Below are 15,748 nucleotides of genomic sequence, written 5' to 3'. Positions count from 1 at the left end.
GGTGGCCTGCTCTGCAGTGGTTTAGTCAGGTCTGTACCCTGATCACAATGGCTGGGCTGATCTGAAGTCCCAATGAAGAATCCTTCGACTCTCCAAGCCCAGTCCAGGCTCCTGGAGGTCAGATTTGTTCTCTCCAATGGCCCCCTTTCCCTCAGTGTGCACAAATTACAAGAAAGGCAGGTAGCCTTCCTCTGGATTATTAGGGACAAGGTGTGAGGAACCTAGGAACCTGAGACTCTGGTTGCTTTCCAGCCATATCCAATGGGCCTTCCTTGTGAGCCTTGCTTCCCAGAGAGCAGGAGGAGGCAAGTTTGACATTCTTGTGGAGGGCAGACTGCTCGGGGGTCTTTTAGCCAGGACTGTACCCTGATTGCGACGGTTAGGCTGATCCAGAAGTCCCCATGAAGGCTCATTTGACTCTCCAAGCCCAGCCAGGGCTCCAAGAGGCCATACGTGTGCACTCTGATGCCCCCCATTTTACTCAGTGTGCACGGATTACAAGAAAGGCAGGTAGCCTTCCTCTGGATGATTAGTGACAAGGTTTGAGGCACCCCCTTGTTCACTGTTTTCCTTCTTAGGTGCCACACAGGCCTAGACTGGCCTGTCGCGGGATCCCAGGGGCTTGAATATCTGGCTGCCTTCCAACCCTGTACGATGGGCCTTTTCTCCAAGCCCTGCTTCCTGGACAGCAGGCTGGGATTCGTAGCTAACAGCCCAGTGCAGGGAGGCATGCTGGGGAGTGGTTTAGCCAGCACTGTACCATGATCATGATGGCGGGGCGGATCTGGAAGTCCCTATGAAGGGCCTTTTGACTCTCCAAGCCCAGCCCAGGCTCCAGGAGATCTCATGTGACTCCAAACACACCTTTTCATTCGGTGTGCACAGATTACAAGAGGGGCAGGAAGCCTTCCTCTTGATTATTAAAGAGGTGTGAGGGACTCAGGGACCCGAATCTTTGGCTGCCATCCAGCACTGTCAAAGGAGCCTTTCCTCTAAGCTTTGCTTCCCAGAGAGCAGGACGGAGGCAAAGATGACATTCCTTTTTAGGGCAGCCTGTTCGGTTGGTTTTACCAGCACTGTATGCTGAGTGTGATGACTGGGCTGATCTGGAAGTCCTGATGAAGGCTCATTTGATTCTTCAAGCCCATCCAGGGCTCCAATGGCCACTGGTCACTCCGCCAGACCAGCCTTCCTAATTTGAATTACAACCAAGCCTAGGTTCTGGATGTGAGTCCTTCAACATATCACTCTGAAATGGGAAAGGAAACTACAGCAAAATAAACAATTATGCTGAGAGATACCTACTAAATAAGCATTGGGCTGTTGCTATGGTGCAGTTTTCGTATTGTGGGAGGAAGCATATGTCCATCCTGGATGCAGTACAATTGCTTTATGCAGTTTTCAAGGACATTTTTAAAGCATGTGCCAACACTAAACTGTGCGGAAATTATATTTCTGCAAAGGTTTACTGTTTGTACATGCTTTCCTTTGAAGCCCCAGAAGGATGAACAGTTATACAGCAAGTGTAGGAATTCTGGGAGATCCCTAGACAGACATTGTTTGCTAAACCTAGCATATGACACAACCTTATGTATGAAATGCAGGTTTAGTCTCAAAATAACTGTATCCCTCTGAAATACTTTGAAAGCTTCATTAATAGGCAGAATATAAATCTCACTCAAGAAAAAAAATGACCGCTGAGAGGCTATTTTGTCTCAACAATCTTGAATCAGAGTTGTTCTATGCTCAAATCGATCTCCTTACAATGACATAATAATATGAAGTACATTTACCTCCCAAGGGGGAACTAGCCTTTTGGACTGAGAGGCAAATCGAGCTAGATTGAGAACGTTCAAACAAAGACTTAGACAAAGTGTTGTGTTAATCACACTAACTACTGTTCTTGCTCTGTATAGCCTAATCACAGATAAGTGAACTTTAAAGGAAGCAATATGTGAACCTAATAAGGGATGAGGCTCATGACATTTTCAGAGTCCCATATGATTTGAAAAATGTCTAACAGTTACTCATTCAAGCTTGTAAATCTGTATGAATTCCAGTGCTGGAGAAGACCTGCCAGGCTAGGAGTTGTTGAAGGGCCCAGGAACAAGTCCCACATTTGACCTGAAATGCATGTACATATAAGAATGGTCATTCCTTTCACACCCTGACTGCTCAGAACACTACAAACCCATTACACTGTTTTCCCCTAAACAGTGCTCCAAGTGTCTGTCCAGGCTTTCCTTTCCGCTTGTATTGACTCCTAGCTCAACCTATCCTGTAAGTGTTGCTCCTTCCTCCACAGGAGTCTTGGTAAAATATTATATTCGCCATTTCTCATCGTGCTAAGACCCCTGCAAGTGTCATCCAAATAGGAAGACAAGAGCCACACCCTGGGCAGCTAGATCCCATATGACACCACCAACAGAGGTTAGTTACCTTTCTTGTCACATACACTCCAAAATGTTATGTAGATACCGACAGCTGGAAAAAGAGGAAGACGGGCTGTGGAAAGAGAGCAGAGAAATTAGGACCAAACATTCATGCCCACTTGTACTTTATCACAAGGACTTACCCTCCCCCTGTACTCCACGCTAAAAACCTCCCCTATCCTTACTGTACTAATGGTTTTTTGCACTCCAGTGCTTTTTACACTGCAAGGATTTATTGTCCAAACCTGTCCTTACCACCTCTGCTCACTGAGAATTCACAATTCCTATCCATAATGCTTCGGACTTTGTTGCCTCACCCATGAAACCCCACACTATGTGCAATGCAGCAAACCAATTTCTCGCACTTTGATCATAACACTGGGCCTGATTTAGAATTTGGCGGGGTGGAGGAAATCTGTCACTAACGTGAGAGATATGCCATCCACTGTATTTCGACCCCATAATAGCAAAGGAGATCATATTACAGCAGACGGGATATCCTGTCCGCCAAACTCTAAATCAGGCCCGCTGTCTTATTCTGGTCCGCAAACCCAAGCTAAAGACTCCCCAACACTGAGAGGTGGGTATGACTTCCCCAAACTCAGCTCTGAGGTACAGACCACTGACACTAAGCTTCAAGCCAAGGGCTCTCTATGGTCTGACCAACACTAAAAACTCCCACACACTCAGCTCCAAACTAAAGACATCACTACACCAGATGTAAGGCAAACCTCCCCCACGTTCAGCTCCCAGCTAAGATCCAGCCTAAAACTTAGCCTCAAATTCTACTCCATAATCACCAAAACAACTAATAACCAACCATTAAAAAAAAACTAAAGACCATATAATTGCCAGTACTGGGACGCCCCACCCCTTTCACATACACTTAGCTGGATGTGTGTAAGTGAAAACGAGGCTTGAACCCTCGCTTTGACATGCACACACACAGCTCCATATTTTACAATTCGTGGTGCTGCTCCAAGGCTCTGACTCTGCTTACCTTGTGATCTCCCATGCAGACACTTGCTCCAAAATTTTCATACACCATCTGACTACCATTTCTGGTCTCCTACATCAGACAAAGATGGACAATGTTTATGACCGTTAGGCCTTTTCTGTAAATAACATAGAAAGCTTTGTATGTGTATGTAAGAGGGCGCGATACCAACACAAGGGAGTGGATGAAGGGAAGGAAGAAGAGAATGGCAAAAGAAAGTAAATGGGGGGAGAGGATGAAGGGGGTGAGAGGGCTGGGGTGACAGCAGTGTAGTAAATGTCAGATGGACAGGGTAAGAGCAGTGCAGAAATTGAGAATGGGCAGAATGAGGCATGGAGAGAGTGAGGAACGCAAAGCTCATATTGGTGAAGAAAATGAATCTGAGATTGCCTTCAAGTGATGGAGAGAATTAGAAATGGATAGACAGTAAGGCGTGAATAGATAACAATGAAGAGAGTCTGAAGCATCGATGAACAAAGAAGTATGGAGAGAGTGTAGGGAAGAGAGATTAAGAAGGTATTAAAAATCGAGAAATGGAGAGTTAAGGCCCAAATTGTCTGGAACAGGGTAATGTGTTTACCTCACCTGAAAAAACTAGTACCCTCGGATGAGGTATTTAACAAGTATGATAAATACATTCATGCAAAAACTCATCACACCATATTCCACATGATTTGCTTTTTTCAGGTCTTTCCACTGATACATTTCAGTAGGCTTAACCAGCCAACACCTAACTGGGGAAAACAGTGACAAGAAAATGAGTTACTTACCTGTAACTGTGGTTCTCCAGTATTGGTATCTTTCATAGATTCACATGCTTGAATCATTCCCCGTCGTCGAAGTGGGAGTCCCACGGTACATAGAAAGCAATAATTAGAGATTTCTTTTTTAAATCAATAGAAAAAACACATTCAATTGTAGAACTATCAGCCTCTTTAGAAAGAGCCCAAAAGTCAGCCAATCAGGCGTGACCACCCCTTTAGAACCCTCAGCACAGAGGCTCAGTCTCTCAGATTTCTCCGCACTAGAGATTACCGGAAACAACCAAAGGAGGTGAGCCTCCATGGGGAGGAGGGTGGGTCGCATGTGAATCTATGAAAGATACCAATACTGGAGAACCACAGTTACAGGTAAGTAACTCATTTTCTTCTCCAGTATTGGGGTATCTTTCATAGATTCACATGCTTGAATCCGGATAGCTAGCAGTAAGAAAATTGTTTGAGTTCTGAAACACCAATAGTATGCCTGTGCATAATGCATGCTATCTGAACTCATATAGGTAATTAACATTTGCAAATCAACCGTTAACCATAATACCTATATAAAATATATATCTATATATATATATATAAAAATATGAATATATATATATACACACATAGGTATATAAACATAAAATTATCTTTGTAACAGTACATAGAGGAAGGAGGGTAAGAGGTTATTGGCTCACCTTATGCAAATAAATTACGTAATACTGCTTGTCCTACCGCAGCATCCATTCTGTCTGTAGCTTCCAGGCAGTAGTGCTGGGTAAATGTGTGAGCACGTGTCCATGTTGCCGCCCTGCAGATCTGGCTCAGAGGGACTCCTGCGAATAGAGCTGCCGAAGTGGATACCGCTCTAGTGGAGTGCGCTCTGACACTGGATGATAATGGCTTCCCTGCCAACTGGTGGCACAACTGTATGGCAGAAGAGAGAGACGGTCGAGAACTGACTGATTGAGTTCCCACTCGTGGCAGCTGGTTCGAGTTCTGCTTAGGGCATCTGCCCAGGTGTTGGTGATCCCCGGGAGATGTTCTGCTCTGACGGAAATTCGATGCAGAATTACCCAATGCCACAGCTTCTGCGTTTCCAGCGTTAATGCTTGAGATCTTGTGCCTCCCTGTTTGTTGATGTAATGCATGACCGTGGTATTGTCGTTCTTATCAAGACTGAAGAATTTCTGATGTTTGTGAGGAAGGATTTGAGTGCCAAGGCAACCGCCCTTAGCTCCAGCACATTTATGTGGAGAGTCGATTCCTGAGTGGACCATTTCCCTCTCACTGAAAGATCCTGCAAATGAGCCCCCCATCCCTCTAGGGATGCATCTGTTGTTATTATGTGCATCGTCTTGTCCTTCAAAAATTATAGACCTTCTGAGACGAGGGGAGTATCCTTCCACCACTTGAAAGCCTGTCTTGCTGATAGGGTTATTCTGATTATATCATCGAAAGAGCCTTCTATTTGTCTCCATTGATTGTCTAACTGCTGTTGAAGTGTCCTCATGTGTAGACGACAGTTCTTTATCAATGGAATGCAAGACGAAAGTATCCCCAGAAAAGACTTGTAAATCCGTACTTAAGCGGACTTTCTTTTGCTGAGCCGTGTAGCTAATTCTCGAAGTTTCTTTCGCCTGTCCTGTGAAGCAGAGGCTTTTGCATGGACAGTGTCCAAGATGGCTCCTAGAAAGGTGATGTTCTGGGTAGGATCTAGGTGAGACTTGGGGTAATTGATTGTCAATCCCAGAGCTCTGAAAAGAGATAGACACGTTTCCGTGTCTCTGGCAGCCTTCGATGTTGTTCGCGCCTTTATTAGCCAGTCGTCTAAATACGGGAACACCTGAATCCCTAGTTGTCTGAGGTGTGCTGCCACCGGTGCCAAAACCTTGGTGAATACTCTTGGGGCCGACCTGAGGCCAAAGGGTAACACTCTGAACTGGTAGTGAGTGCCTGCCACCCTGAAACGTAAGAATTTCCGATGATTGGGGTGAATGGGAATATGGAAATATGCGTCCTGAAGGTCTAAAGATGTCATAAAGTCCCCTCGATTGAGTAGGAGCAGGACGTCTTGGAGGGAGATCATGCGAAAAGACTGCTTCTTGAGGTATTTGTTGAGCGAACGAAGATCTAAAATAGGTCTCCAGTCTTCTTCCGAATAAGGAAAAAACAGGAGTAAAAACCTGCTCCCCTCTGACTCCTTGGTACGATCTCTATTGCTCCCTTCTTCATTAAAACAGCAATCTGATCCATAAGCTCGTTGAGATGGGCTGGCGGGGAACCTCTTGGTGGTACATGAGGGGGGGGGGGGGGTTGGTTGAATTCTAGTGTGTGCCCTCGGTTGGCAATATCCAGTACCCACTTGTCTGAAGTTATTTTGGACCACTGGTGTATAAACGTGGAAATTCTGCCCCCTATTAGAGTGTTGATATAGGGGCTGGGTGCAGGCATTCGATGAGGGTCAGTGTTTTCTTGGCATCTCCTTGGCCTTGTAAGCCGACTTTCCTCTCGTTTGTTGTCTAAAATGAGAGGCTGACTGTTGGAAAGGAATGCGGTTGTTGTTGGCCAAAAGTTGATCGAAATTGCCCTTGGTAAGAGGAGTATTGACGATATTGTTGAGAGCCTCCTCTATATGAAAAGGTTCCTCTTCCTCTCGCTCCCCGAAAGGGCTGCCTTTTGTATTGTAGTGTTGCCAGAGATCTGGCTGTCTCAGTGTCTGCTTTAATGGACTGTAACGCATCATCCACATGTTTGCCAAACAAGAGCTCGCCATCATACGGCATGTCCAGAATCTTTAATTGTACTTCCGGCCTAAAAGAAGTAGCTTTGAGCCACCCCTGGCGCCTGAGTACAGCCGCCCCGGCCAGCTGGCGAAAACCAGTAGAGGAAACATCTATGGCACAGTCTATGATTTCAGCTAAAATCTTTTAACCTTCCTGTAGAATCTTTCGAGCTTCTACTCTACTGTCCTCAGGTAACATGTCTATAAATTGTGACATGTCAGACCACATCTGGCGATCTTATCTCCCTAGGATCGCCAGAGAATTTGCTGCTCTAACAGTGGTGGCCGCCATAGTTGAGAACTTCTTCCCAACCGACGTCCTTCTTTGTCTGGGGGAGCAGACAGAGATGCCGCCGATGGATTCCTGGACCTCCTCTGAGCTGCCTGCGATATGACCGAATCCGGTTTAGGGTGGCTAATCAAACATGCTGGAGAATTGTCCGGTGCATTATATTTCTTTTCAAGTCTCGGCAAGACTGCGGGAATGGAGGATGGAGTCTGCATGACCTTTAGGCCTTCCTCCCAAATGAAGTCAACAATGGGTATGGCCCTTACCGACTTCCTCGTATCTTCCTTGAAATCATACAGAAAACAGTCTGACTGCTTCAATGTAATAGGCAGCTGAAATCTTTTCGCAGCTCTTTCCATAACACTATGGAAGCCACCAATATCTTGCGGTGGAGAGTCCACTGGTGGCGGTGTAGATGGAGATGGAGTTTGGATTTGATACTCATCCCATGCTGGAATGAGTGAATCGGAGTCCTGAATCTCACCTTCTTCTTGCTCTTCCTCGGATGAAGGTGAAGCAATATCCTGTGCAGAAGAAGGTGCTGTAGTAGGATCCGGAAATTCCGATGGTCTAGTAGGGGTGGAGACTGCTGTCTGCGGAGGTTGTACCTGGGTAGAAGAACCAGGTGGAGGAAATCTCGAATAATAATCCTGCATCATCTGTTGAAGGTTGGCTATTAACGAGACAGGCATCTGAACTGTTTGTTCTTGTTGTCCCTGAAGCTGTAGGTGACTTTGATCTTGCTGGTCCGAATAAGGTTGGAGATCTTCCTCTTCGTCCACCTCCTGGTACTTAATGCGTAGTTCAGATGGACTACGTGCCACCGGAAAGAAACCATCATCAGAATAAAGATCGTCGTCATCATCTTCCTCAGCAAATAGATGCTGCGGAGGTACTGGTGTGACCTTACTGGGCGATGTATGCGATGGAAGTAATATAGAAGACCTGCACTTTATAGGAAGAATTCTCTGCGGCAGATAAGGAGATGCTCCAAATTGAGTCATCGACGGAGCCGCCGTCGACGGAGCACTCGTTGATGGTGTTTTCGTCGACGGTGTAGGCGTCGACGGAACCGTCGTCGGTGGAGCCTCTATCGGTGTCGTCGGCGTCGACGAAGTTGCCGTCGACGGTGCCAGTGTTGACAAGCTTTCCGTCGACGGGGCTGCCGCTGACGGGGTTGTCGTCGACGGGTGCGTCGTCAGTACTTTCGTCGGTGAGATCGACGGAGATTTTCTAAATTTACTCGTCGACGAGTGCGTCGACGGTAACGATTTCAGCTTCTTACCCGTTGACGGTTTCTTTATGATCTTCAGGGTGTGAGCCGACGATGGACCATACTTCAAACTCACTGACGTTATCGTCGTAGGTGACAGTGGTGACGAAGTTACGATCATCGGCGATGAAGGAGCCGTAAACGTGGCCGTCGCTGTAGTCGTCGACGAAGGAAGGCCTGCCGTCGACGAAGCGCTCGTCGACGGTGTCGTAGACGGTGTAGATTTTCTGGATGCCGACGGTGGCAGTGAACTTGAAGGCTTCTTGGGCTTTCTTGATGAGGAAGCAGGTGTGGACGGCTCTGAGTGAACCTTACCACACTTTACCTTGGAAGTAGAAGGTTGCTCCTCCGGCTTGTCTTTAAATACATGCAGGTTCTTAGCTGACTTACTGCTCTTGGGGGATAGGCTCTCCTCAGACCTCTTCCTTTTCTTTGAGGTCACTGAAGTGTCACTCTCTTCCTCCTCAGAAAGGGCTTCTCTGGCCTTTCTTTTCTGAAGCCTTAGTAGGAGTCTGGCTTCTCTGTCCCTCAGAGTCTTGTTGGGAAAGGTCCTGCAGATCTTACAGTCCTTGACCTTATGCTCTGGGTGTAGCCAGTAGATACATTCCTTGTGAGGGTCCTCACAGTGAAGTCTTAATTTTCCACAGGTCCCACAAGGTCTAAATAAACCTTTTCTTACTGTAGACATGATGAAAAATACTACAGTAAAAGCAAAAGTGAAAACTAGTAAGATTTTCTCTTGAAGAGATAGAAAACTGAGCAGAGCTCAGGGAGACTCCCTTACACATGACGTGCGGTAGAAAATCTGAGAGACTGAGCCTCTGTGCTGAGGGTTCTAAAGGGGTGGTCACGCCTGATTGGCTGAATTTTGGGCTCTTTCTAAAGAGGCTAATAGTTCTACAATTGAATGTGTTTTTCCTATTGATTTAAAAAAAAAAAAAAAAAAAAACATCTCTAATTATTGCTTTCTATGTACCGTGGGACTCCCACTTCGACGACGGGGAATGATTCAAGCATGTGAATCTATGAAAGATACCCCAATACTGGAGAAATTATAATTATCACACAACTTGGAATTCAAATCCATGTGCAAAGTTTTGTTTGCACTGGGATCTAAATTTAACATGTATCTTGTAATGTGGGCCTAAATGTCATAAAAGAGCAGGAGCGAGACAGGGATAGACAGACAAAGTGGTACCGAAAGTGAAGGACAGAATGCCTTCAACAGATAGGATTAGTTTCAGGAAAGTACAGTAGCAAGGAAGCATCCTCACCTCCTTTAGGCGACTGTAGGCACTAGAAGACATCAGGACCCTGTCGCACCAGGATGGGCAGCGAGTGTTCTCGTACTCAGTAGGTTTAGTGTCATCTTCACTATATGGGTAACTGAGGAGAGAAATAGTAGAGTCTGAGTACCAAAGAGACAGGAATATAGTAAATGACTGGAAAGCATCAACAACAAGAGGAGAGAGACACTAACAAACAGAGTGCAGCACTTAAAGAGATAAATAAAGGGGAAAAGAGTGTACTGCAAGATGTAGAAACTGAGATTTGGATCAGTGGAAACTAACCTGCAACTAGAACCATCTCAGTTGCGAGACATTCTCAAAACCCCCACCTGAAAGGAACTCATGATATCATAGGAATGTGTGAAAGTACTGCATTCTAAAGTCTTACTATAGTTCTCATAACATTCCAGCTGAGTGAAGGCTGCTCACATATGAGCTTACCAGTTACATAATTGTTCTCACTGCCACCATCCAAGGTGTTCTCCAAAACAGGAGTAAAAAACAAGCATTGGAAAGCCAACAGGCCGTGACATTTGTTTTTGTCTATGAAAAACTATTGGCCTTCCCAATGCTTTTTACAGAAAAAAAGCACAATGATGTTGATGCGCATACTTGTCATCATGCGTGCTAACTAGTGCGTCATGAAGCTATGGTGGTCCAAGGATGATGATATATATGCATGCATGCATCATTACGCATGAAAGCACATATGTCAGGACACAGCTGATTCTTTTATTTATTTGTAATATACTGTACCAAGACGAGGATGCCCATCTTGGGGTGGTAAATTAAAAAAAATGTGCAAGAAAAAGCATTTTAAAAAAGTAGTGGCCGATAGAACATTACAGCATTAGGCCCTCCTCAAATGTTTCAAAACTTGAAATCAAAACTAAAAAATGGGAAGGGGCGCGGGTGCAGCAAAGGGACATGTAGGTGAGGAAAGCTAAGCAAATGCTGCTGGTAAACAGTGGTGATGAATGGTGGATGATGTTATTTATAAAAGAAAAGCAGAGCTGGATGGAGTGGGGAAACAGAATAAAGTGAGGGGGAGTCTGGAGGGTGGGACCGCAACATGGAGAACTGGGGCAGGAGTATGAAGGTGGAGGGAGCAAGAAACATCTACGCTCCCATGGAGTGCTAAAACAAAAGAAAAGAGTAGTTCCCTAAAGCATGCAGTGTAAGTGAGGACGTAAAGATTTCATAGACGTTCCTGCTGCATTTACAAATACAGATTCGTTTTTGTACTATGTTAGACCCTTGGTCAGGAGGCTAAGGGGCAAGCAGGAGTTACTGAGCCACAACTGTGGGGGTTGATGCCTTTTTCCACTGCTGCGTGAGTCTGCTCTACTGTGGCTCTGCAAACCTGGCCAAGTGTAACCCTTTCTGCACATGAATCTCAGTAATAGTGAGGAAAAGAAGTCACAGGTTTCTCAGGGAGGTTAGTGTGGGGGTTTACTCAAGCTCAAGAATCAATACCAACCCCACAGCATCACAGTAAGATCAATGTCCAGTCCAGTGCTTCTCTTTGTAGAAATGACAAGTGCTTTATTGCACAGAAAACAGTGAATTACACTACACAATCAATAATGCTCAAATACTCAGTTCACTGGAGCAGGCATCTGTGCTTTAGTACCTTCAGCCTACCAGTCTTCCGCCTGCCCCTCCTGGGTCCCCCTTTCTCTAGGACTCCCTCTCCCTCAGCATTCAAAGTAGATCAATGGGTGCAGCTCATACTCCCCCACACTTCTGATCCAGTCTGAGCACTCTGTCTCCCTGGCCCAGTCCCAGTAAGTCTCTCACCAAACTGCAGAAGCAGCGAGTGACCAGTTTAGGCCCTTCCAGTGCAGTGGGATTTCATCAGCAACAGGAGCCTCCAGGCCACTCTCTGCAGTCTTCTCAGGAGGTCGTGCGCGCATTGCTCAGAGGGTCGCAGCAGGAACAGATCACGACTCACTCCGGTGGGTACACTGATTCAAGGTGTAGCGGACTCCAACACTCCGGTGAGTGCGAAGCACTTCTGCCTGAGTGCGACAGCCACACCTCTCTCGACCCCCATCCACCGATGACGATTCTTCAGCATAGCAGACATTGCGCGCTATTTTTGGCACGCAGTGCCTCAAGGCAACAATCTTGAATCTTCATGAGGCAGCCCCAGTGCTTCTCTTGCATCACTTCATCTTCCAGGCAGGCTCCAATCTAACAACAAATCACTTGGCAGTGCTGCGCTCGCTCAGTCCTTTTGTGGGGAACAAAAGCCACCATTAGGCATCTATGTCAGCTTCAGTCTGGCACACCACACAGGGACTTCCCTTCTGGTCCTGATCCCATTAGTTTTTTGCTTGCCATGCCATTCCAGTTTGTGTTTGTTTGCTTTTGTCGCCATAAGTGCGCCGGGTATGCCCAGACGTGCGTTCTGGGCTCACTGTGCCACTGGATTCAAGCTAGCCTGGCTGATGAAGGTTGATACCCTGAAACCGGTCCCAGGATGCTTGTTTCTGGTCCAGGGAGGACCTGGTCTGGCAGTTCGGGCTGGACTGTTCCCATAGGGAACAAGACTAATTTACATAGGGCTGGGTCCAAACAGGGGTGGCATGGTGAGCAAAAGAATTGACTGGTTAAACCCAGATCTGTGACTGGGGGTGAATGTTTGATTGGTTCCACATTCTGTCCATCATTTGTGTTTGTTTGCTTTTGTTGCTGTAAGTGGGCCGGGTATACCAAGACGTGGGTCCCGGGCTCACTGTGCCACTGGATTCAAGCTAATCTGGCTGATGAAGGGTGATACTCTGAAATTGGTCCCAAGATGCTTATTTCCGGTCCAGGGAGGACCTGGCCTGGAAGTTCGGGCTGGACTGTTCCCATGGGGAACAAAGTCAAGACTGATTTGCATATGGCTGGTTCCAAACTTGGGTGGCACGGTGAGCAAAATAATTGATGGATTAAACCCAGATCTGTGACTGGGGGTGAATGTTTGACTGGCTCCGCATTCTGTCCATCATTTGTGTTTTTTTGCCTATGTACATGATCCAGCAGGATATCTCTATTGTCCTCCCATCCTAGAATCGATCAAAAGACTGCTGTAATGTGTTCTCTAATGTCCTTTCCTTCAGCTCTGGTGGAAGCACCCCTGACACGGATGTTATGGCAAAGAGAGCGGTTTTCAAGATCCTCGGTCAGCATCCGCAGTTGTCCTGTTGTTCCGGTACTCACAAGATTCCTTGACGTAGCTGCTCAACATCCTTGTCTCTCACTATCTCGTTGTCTTCCAGGCCAAAGACCTGCTTCCCAATCGAAGTGAGGTCTGAGCGAAGGTCCCACATTTTCTGCGAAAGATCTTTCCTATGGTCCTGAAGATCCATCTTTAACAAGGACATGAGAAAGCCCCTTGTGACCGGGGCAAGCTCTTTGTCAGATACCCCCTTGTTGTTGATCTGCAGTGAAGGTTGGGTGGTGTTGTCTGCAGGTTTATGTTGCACCAGTGTGGATTTAGTTTTCATATCCCGGACTGATTGCTCCTTTTTGTGTTTCGAGGTGGCCATGGTCTAAGAAGTAGCAGCGGTCTCCCAGGTTTAGCCTCTGTTCAAATCCTGTCTGCCAGCGACCTACTCTAGGGGCAAAGCAGGCCCACTAATCTGTCACCTTAAGTAGTGATCCAAGTTGCTGCGGTAGGATTTAAGGTCCGTGGAGGGGGACTGCTGTGTAATCCTACATGCAGGGAGTATTGCTGGGCTCCAGATCCCCCCACCACTCCCAACAGGCCCGATCAGTATGTGGAGAGACACAGGGAAATTGGATGCTTCATGATTTAGGGAGAGTTCATGTAGCAATTGGGCCACCTGTGATATTTGCAATTGCAGGCCAGCGTAGTGCTGCTATGCTTGCGCCAGCAAATGCGCTACGTACTCCCATGAGATCCCCCATCCGAAATGCACCTGTGTTGCACCAGAGGGGACTTAGATGGGGGCAGGAGTATCTTAAGGCCTGTGCCCTGGTGGGAGTGAAGGGGGCATCCCCGGTGATCGCGCTCCCAGGCGACCCCTCCTCAGTCGGCAGACATATTGTGCGGGGTGGGGGGGTCCATCCAGGCATGGTGCAGCTCCTGTCAGACCACTCGGCTGGGTAGGCACGGCAGCCCCAGGAGAGCCCCTCTAGGCTGCCGAACTGTGCCCTTCTGCGCTGCACCAGGACAGTGTCGCTCCCCTGTCTACATATCCACTTGCCCCGGGGCCCAGACAATTCCAGCGCTATGCGCGATGTTCAGGGGTGGCGGGGATATGCCCAGCCCAAACTTTCACGGCATTGCATGCAGTGTGGGGTCGGCTGTTCTGTAGGCCCAAGCCCAGGATCGGACCAGTCTCAGCCCAACTGTTGATAGCAGCGGGGTGTGCCCATCTGGAATTTATTGTGGTACCTCGGGCACAGTAGGCTTGCAAGGCCTTGGAGCGCTCTCCTCACTCCACTAGGCCACTGGGCCGAGACCAGTTCCAAGCCACCGGCCTTGCACCCAGCAGCCAGTTAGCCCCAGAGCGCAGGCCTGGGGACCCGCAGTCCACTTGTCGGGGGGAGCCCTGATGCAGCCACAGCAGGTTGCGCCCTGCTTCCCCACCTCCTCAGGAGCCGCGTGTCCGAGCAGGCTCCAGGTCCAGGCTTACTGGCACCGTTGACAACCCCCCTGTCGGCTGTCACACCTGGCGTTGATCGTGCTGTGTGGGGGGGTGAAAGCAGGGGCCCCAGATACCGCCGATCCCCGGCCCAGGTGGGACAGAGCCACAGAAACTCACCTTAGCTTGCTGCCATCTTCGCCACGCCCCCGTAACAAGTCTTTACAGTTAAAAATAATTTGAATGTGAAAACATGCCTGTAGGAGGCAGCACTTTCTGCCTTTATAGAGTATTTGTTTCCAATGTTCTCTTTTTCTGATATTATTAGTCCCTGCCCAATGAAATGTTTAGTTAGAATTTATGGGAGATTAACAAGTAAATGTCAAGTGATACATATCCCGCTGCAACATACGCATAACCTTCTTCCCTACAGTGCTGTTTAAGTGAGAGGTTGTAGAAAAGATTTGGTTCTTCAAGTGTCATTCTTGGGCCCCTCCCTTTGTTTAGAGTGATGCTTCTCATGTCAAGTAGCACTGGGGTGGTCCATAGGCACCCAAAATGTGGCCACAATGAAGTGTGAGATCTCGTTCCTGGCTGTCACTAACCTTCCTGAAGCAGCAATTAGGGGCAGATAAATGTAATCCAGGCTCAGAAACTTCCTCACCTTGATCAGCAGAAACTGCAGTCTCACCCCTCACCCCTATCAGTGCTCAAGAACACTTCTTTGCTAACAAAGTACATGGAACTGCTAAAATAGTCCTACATCCTGCTTGCTTCATTGCCTGACCTCCATCCTTCAGGCGCAGGAATTCAGGCAATACACTTCCACTGTCTGAGAGGCTTTCCTCATCCCATCTTATGCCATGCCACAACCAGGGGCACCCAAAATGGATCTCACTTCCCTTTCATAAATAATATATGAGACAATCTTTGAGGGTGAACATCAGACGATATCTGCTCCATCATAGTAAGAATCTCCTTTTTCATGTTTCCATTATTTACTCTGTATACTCTCTTGCACTGCTATGATCATGAGGTTTTTGCTGCATTTGAGAGGAGTCTAAACCGCTCAATACTTGCCTATATATGGTTCAAGCTACTAATTTAAACAGTCAGCTGTTATAGCTGAAGGGGTGCTCCCTTTTCAGGGATGTTTGCCTGATTACAGTGTTTAATAAAGTCCCCAACACAGCACTATTTCATATATACATCATGTTTCTTTCTACAGTTTTGCATACACATAAACTAACAAACTAACAATAACTAATCTTCTGTATCTCATCTATTAATACCACCAAACATTTGCTTGAATTAACATACCCCTCCCCAA

General features: G+C 47.1%; 1 protein-coding gene across 2 annotated transcripts in view; it reads right to left on the bottom strand.

Annotated features, from left to right (window-relative positions):
- The window catches only part of LOC138265903 (inositol polyphosphate-5-phosphatase A-like), a 350,243-nt gene that overhangs the window by 11,592 nt on the left and 322,903 nt on the right, over positions 1–15,748 (bottom strand). The window contains exons 13-15 of one of the 2 annotated variants that reach the window (XM_069214079.1): positions 9,803–9,914; positions 3,433–3,501; positions 2,440–2,505 (exon numbers count right to left, since the gene is read on the bottom strand). In XM_069214079.1, the coding sequence (XP_069070180.1) occupies positions 2,467–2,505; positions 3,433–3,501; positions 9,803–9,914 (220 nt within the window). In that variant the 3' untranslated portion in view covers positions 2,440–2,466. The remainder of the gene's footprint in view (positions 1–2,439; positions 2,506–3,432; positions 3,502–9,802; positions 9,915–15,748) is intronic. The other variant, XM_069214078.1, reaches the window with a different exon arrangement.

Source organism: Pleurodeles waltl, chromosome 11, assembly GCF_031143425.1.
Source record: "Pleurodeles waltl isolate 20211129_DDA chromosome 11, aPleWal1.hap1.20221129, whole genome shotgun sequence".
NCBI classification, from domain to species: Eukaryota; Metazoa; Chordata; class Amphibia; order Caudata; family Salamandridae; genus Pleurodeles; species Pleurodeles waltl.
This window is presented reverse-complemented; position numbering and strand designations above follow the sequence as displayed.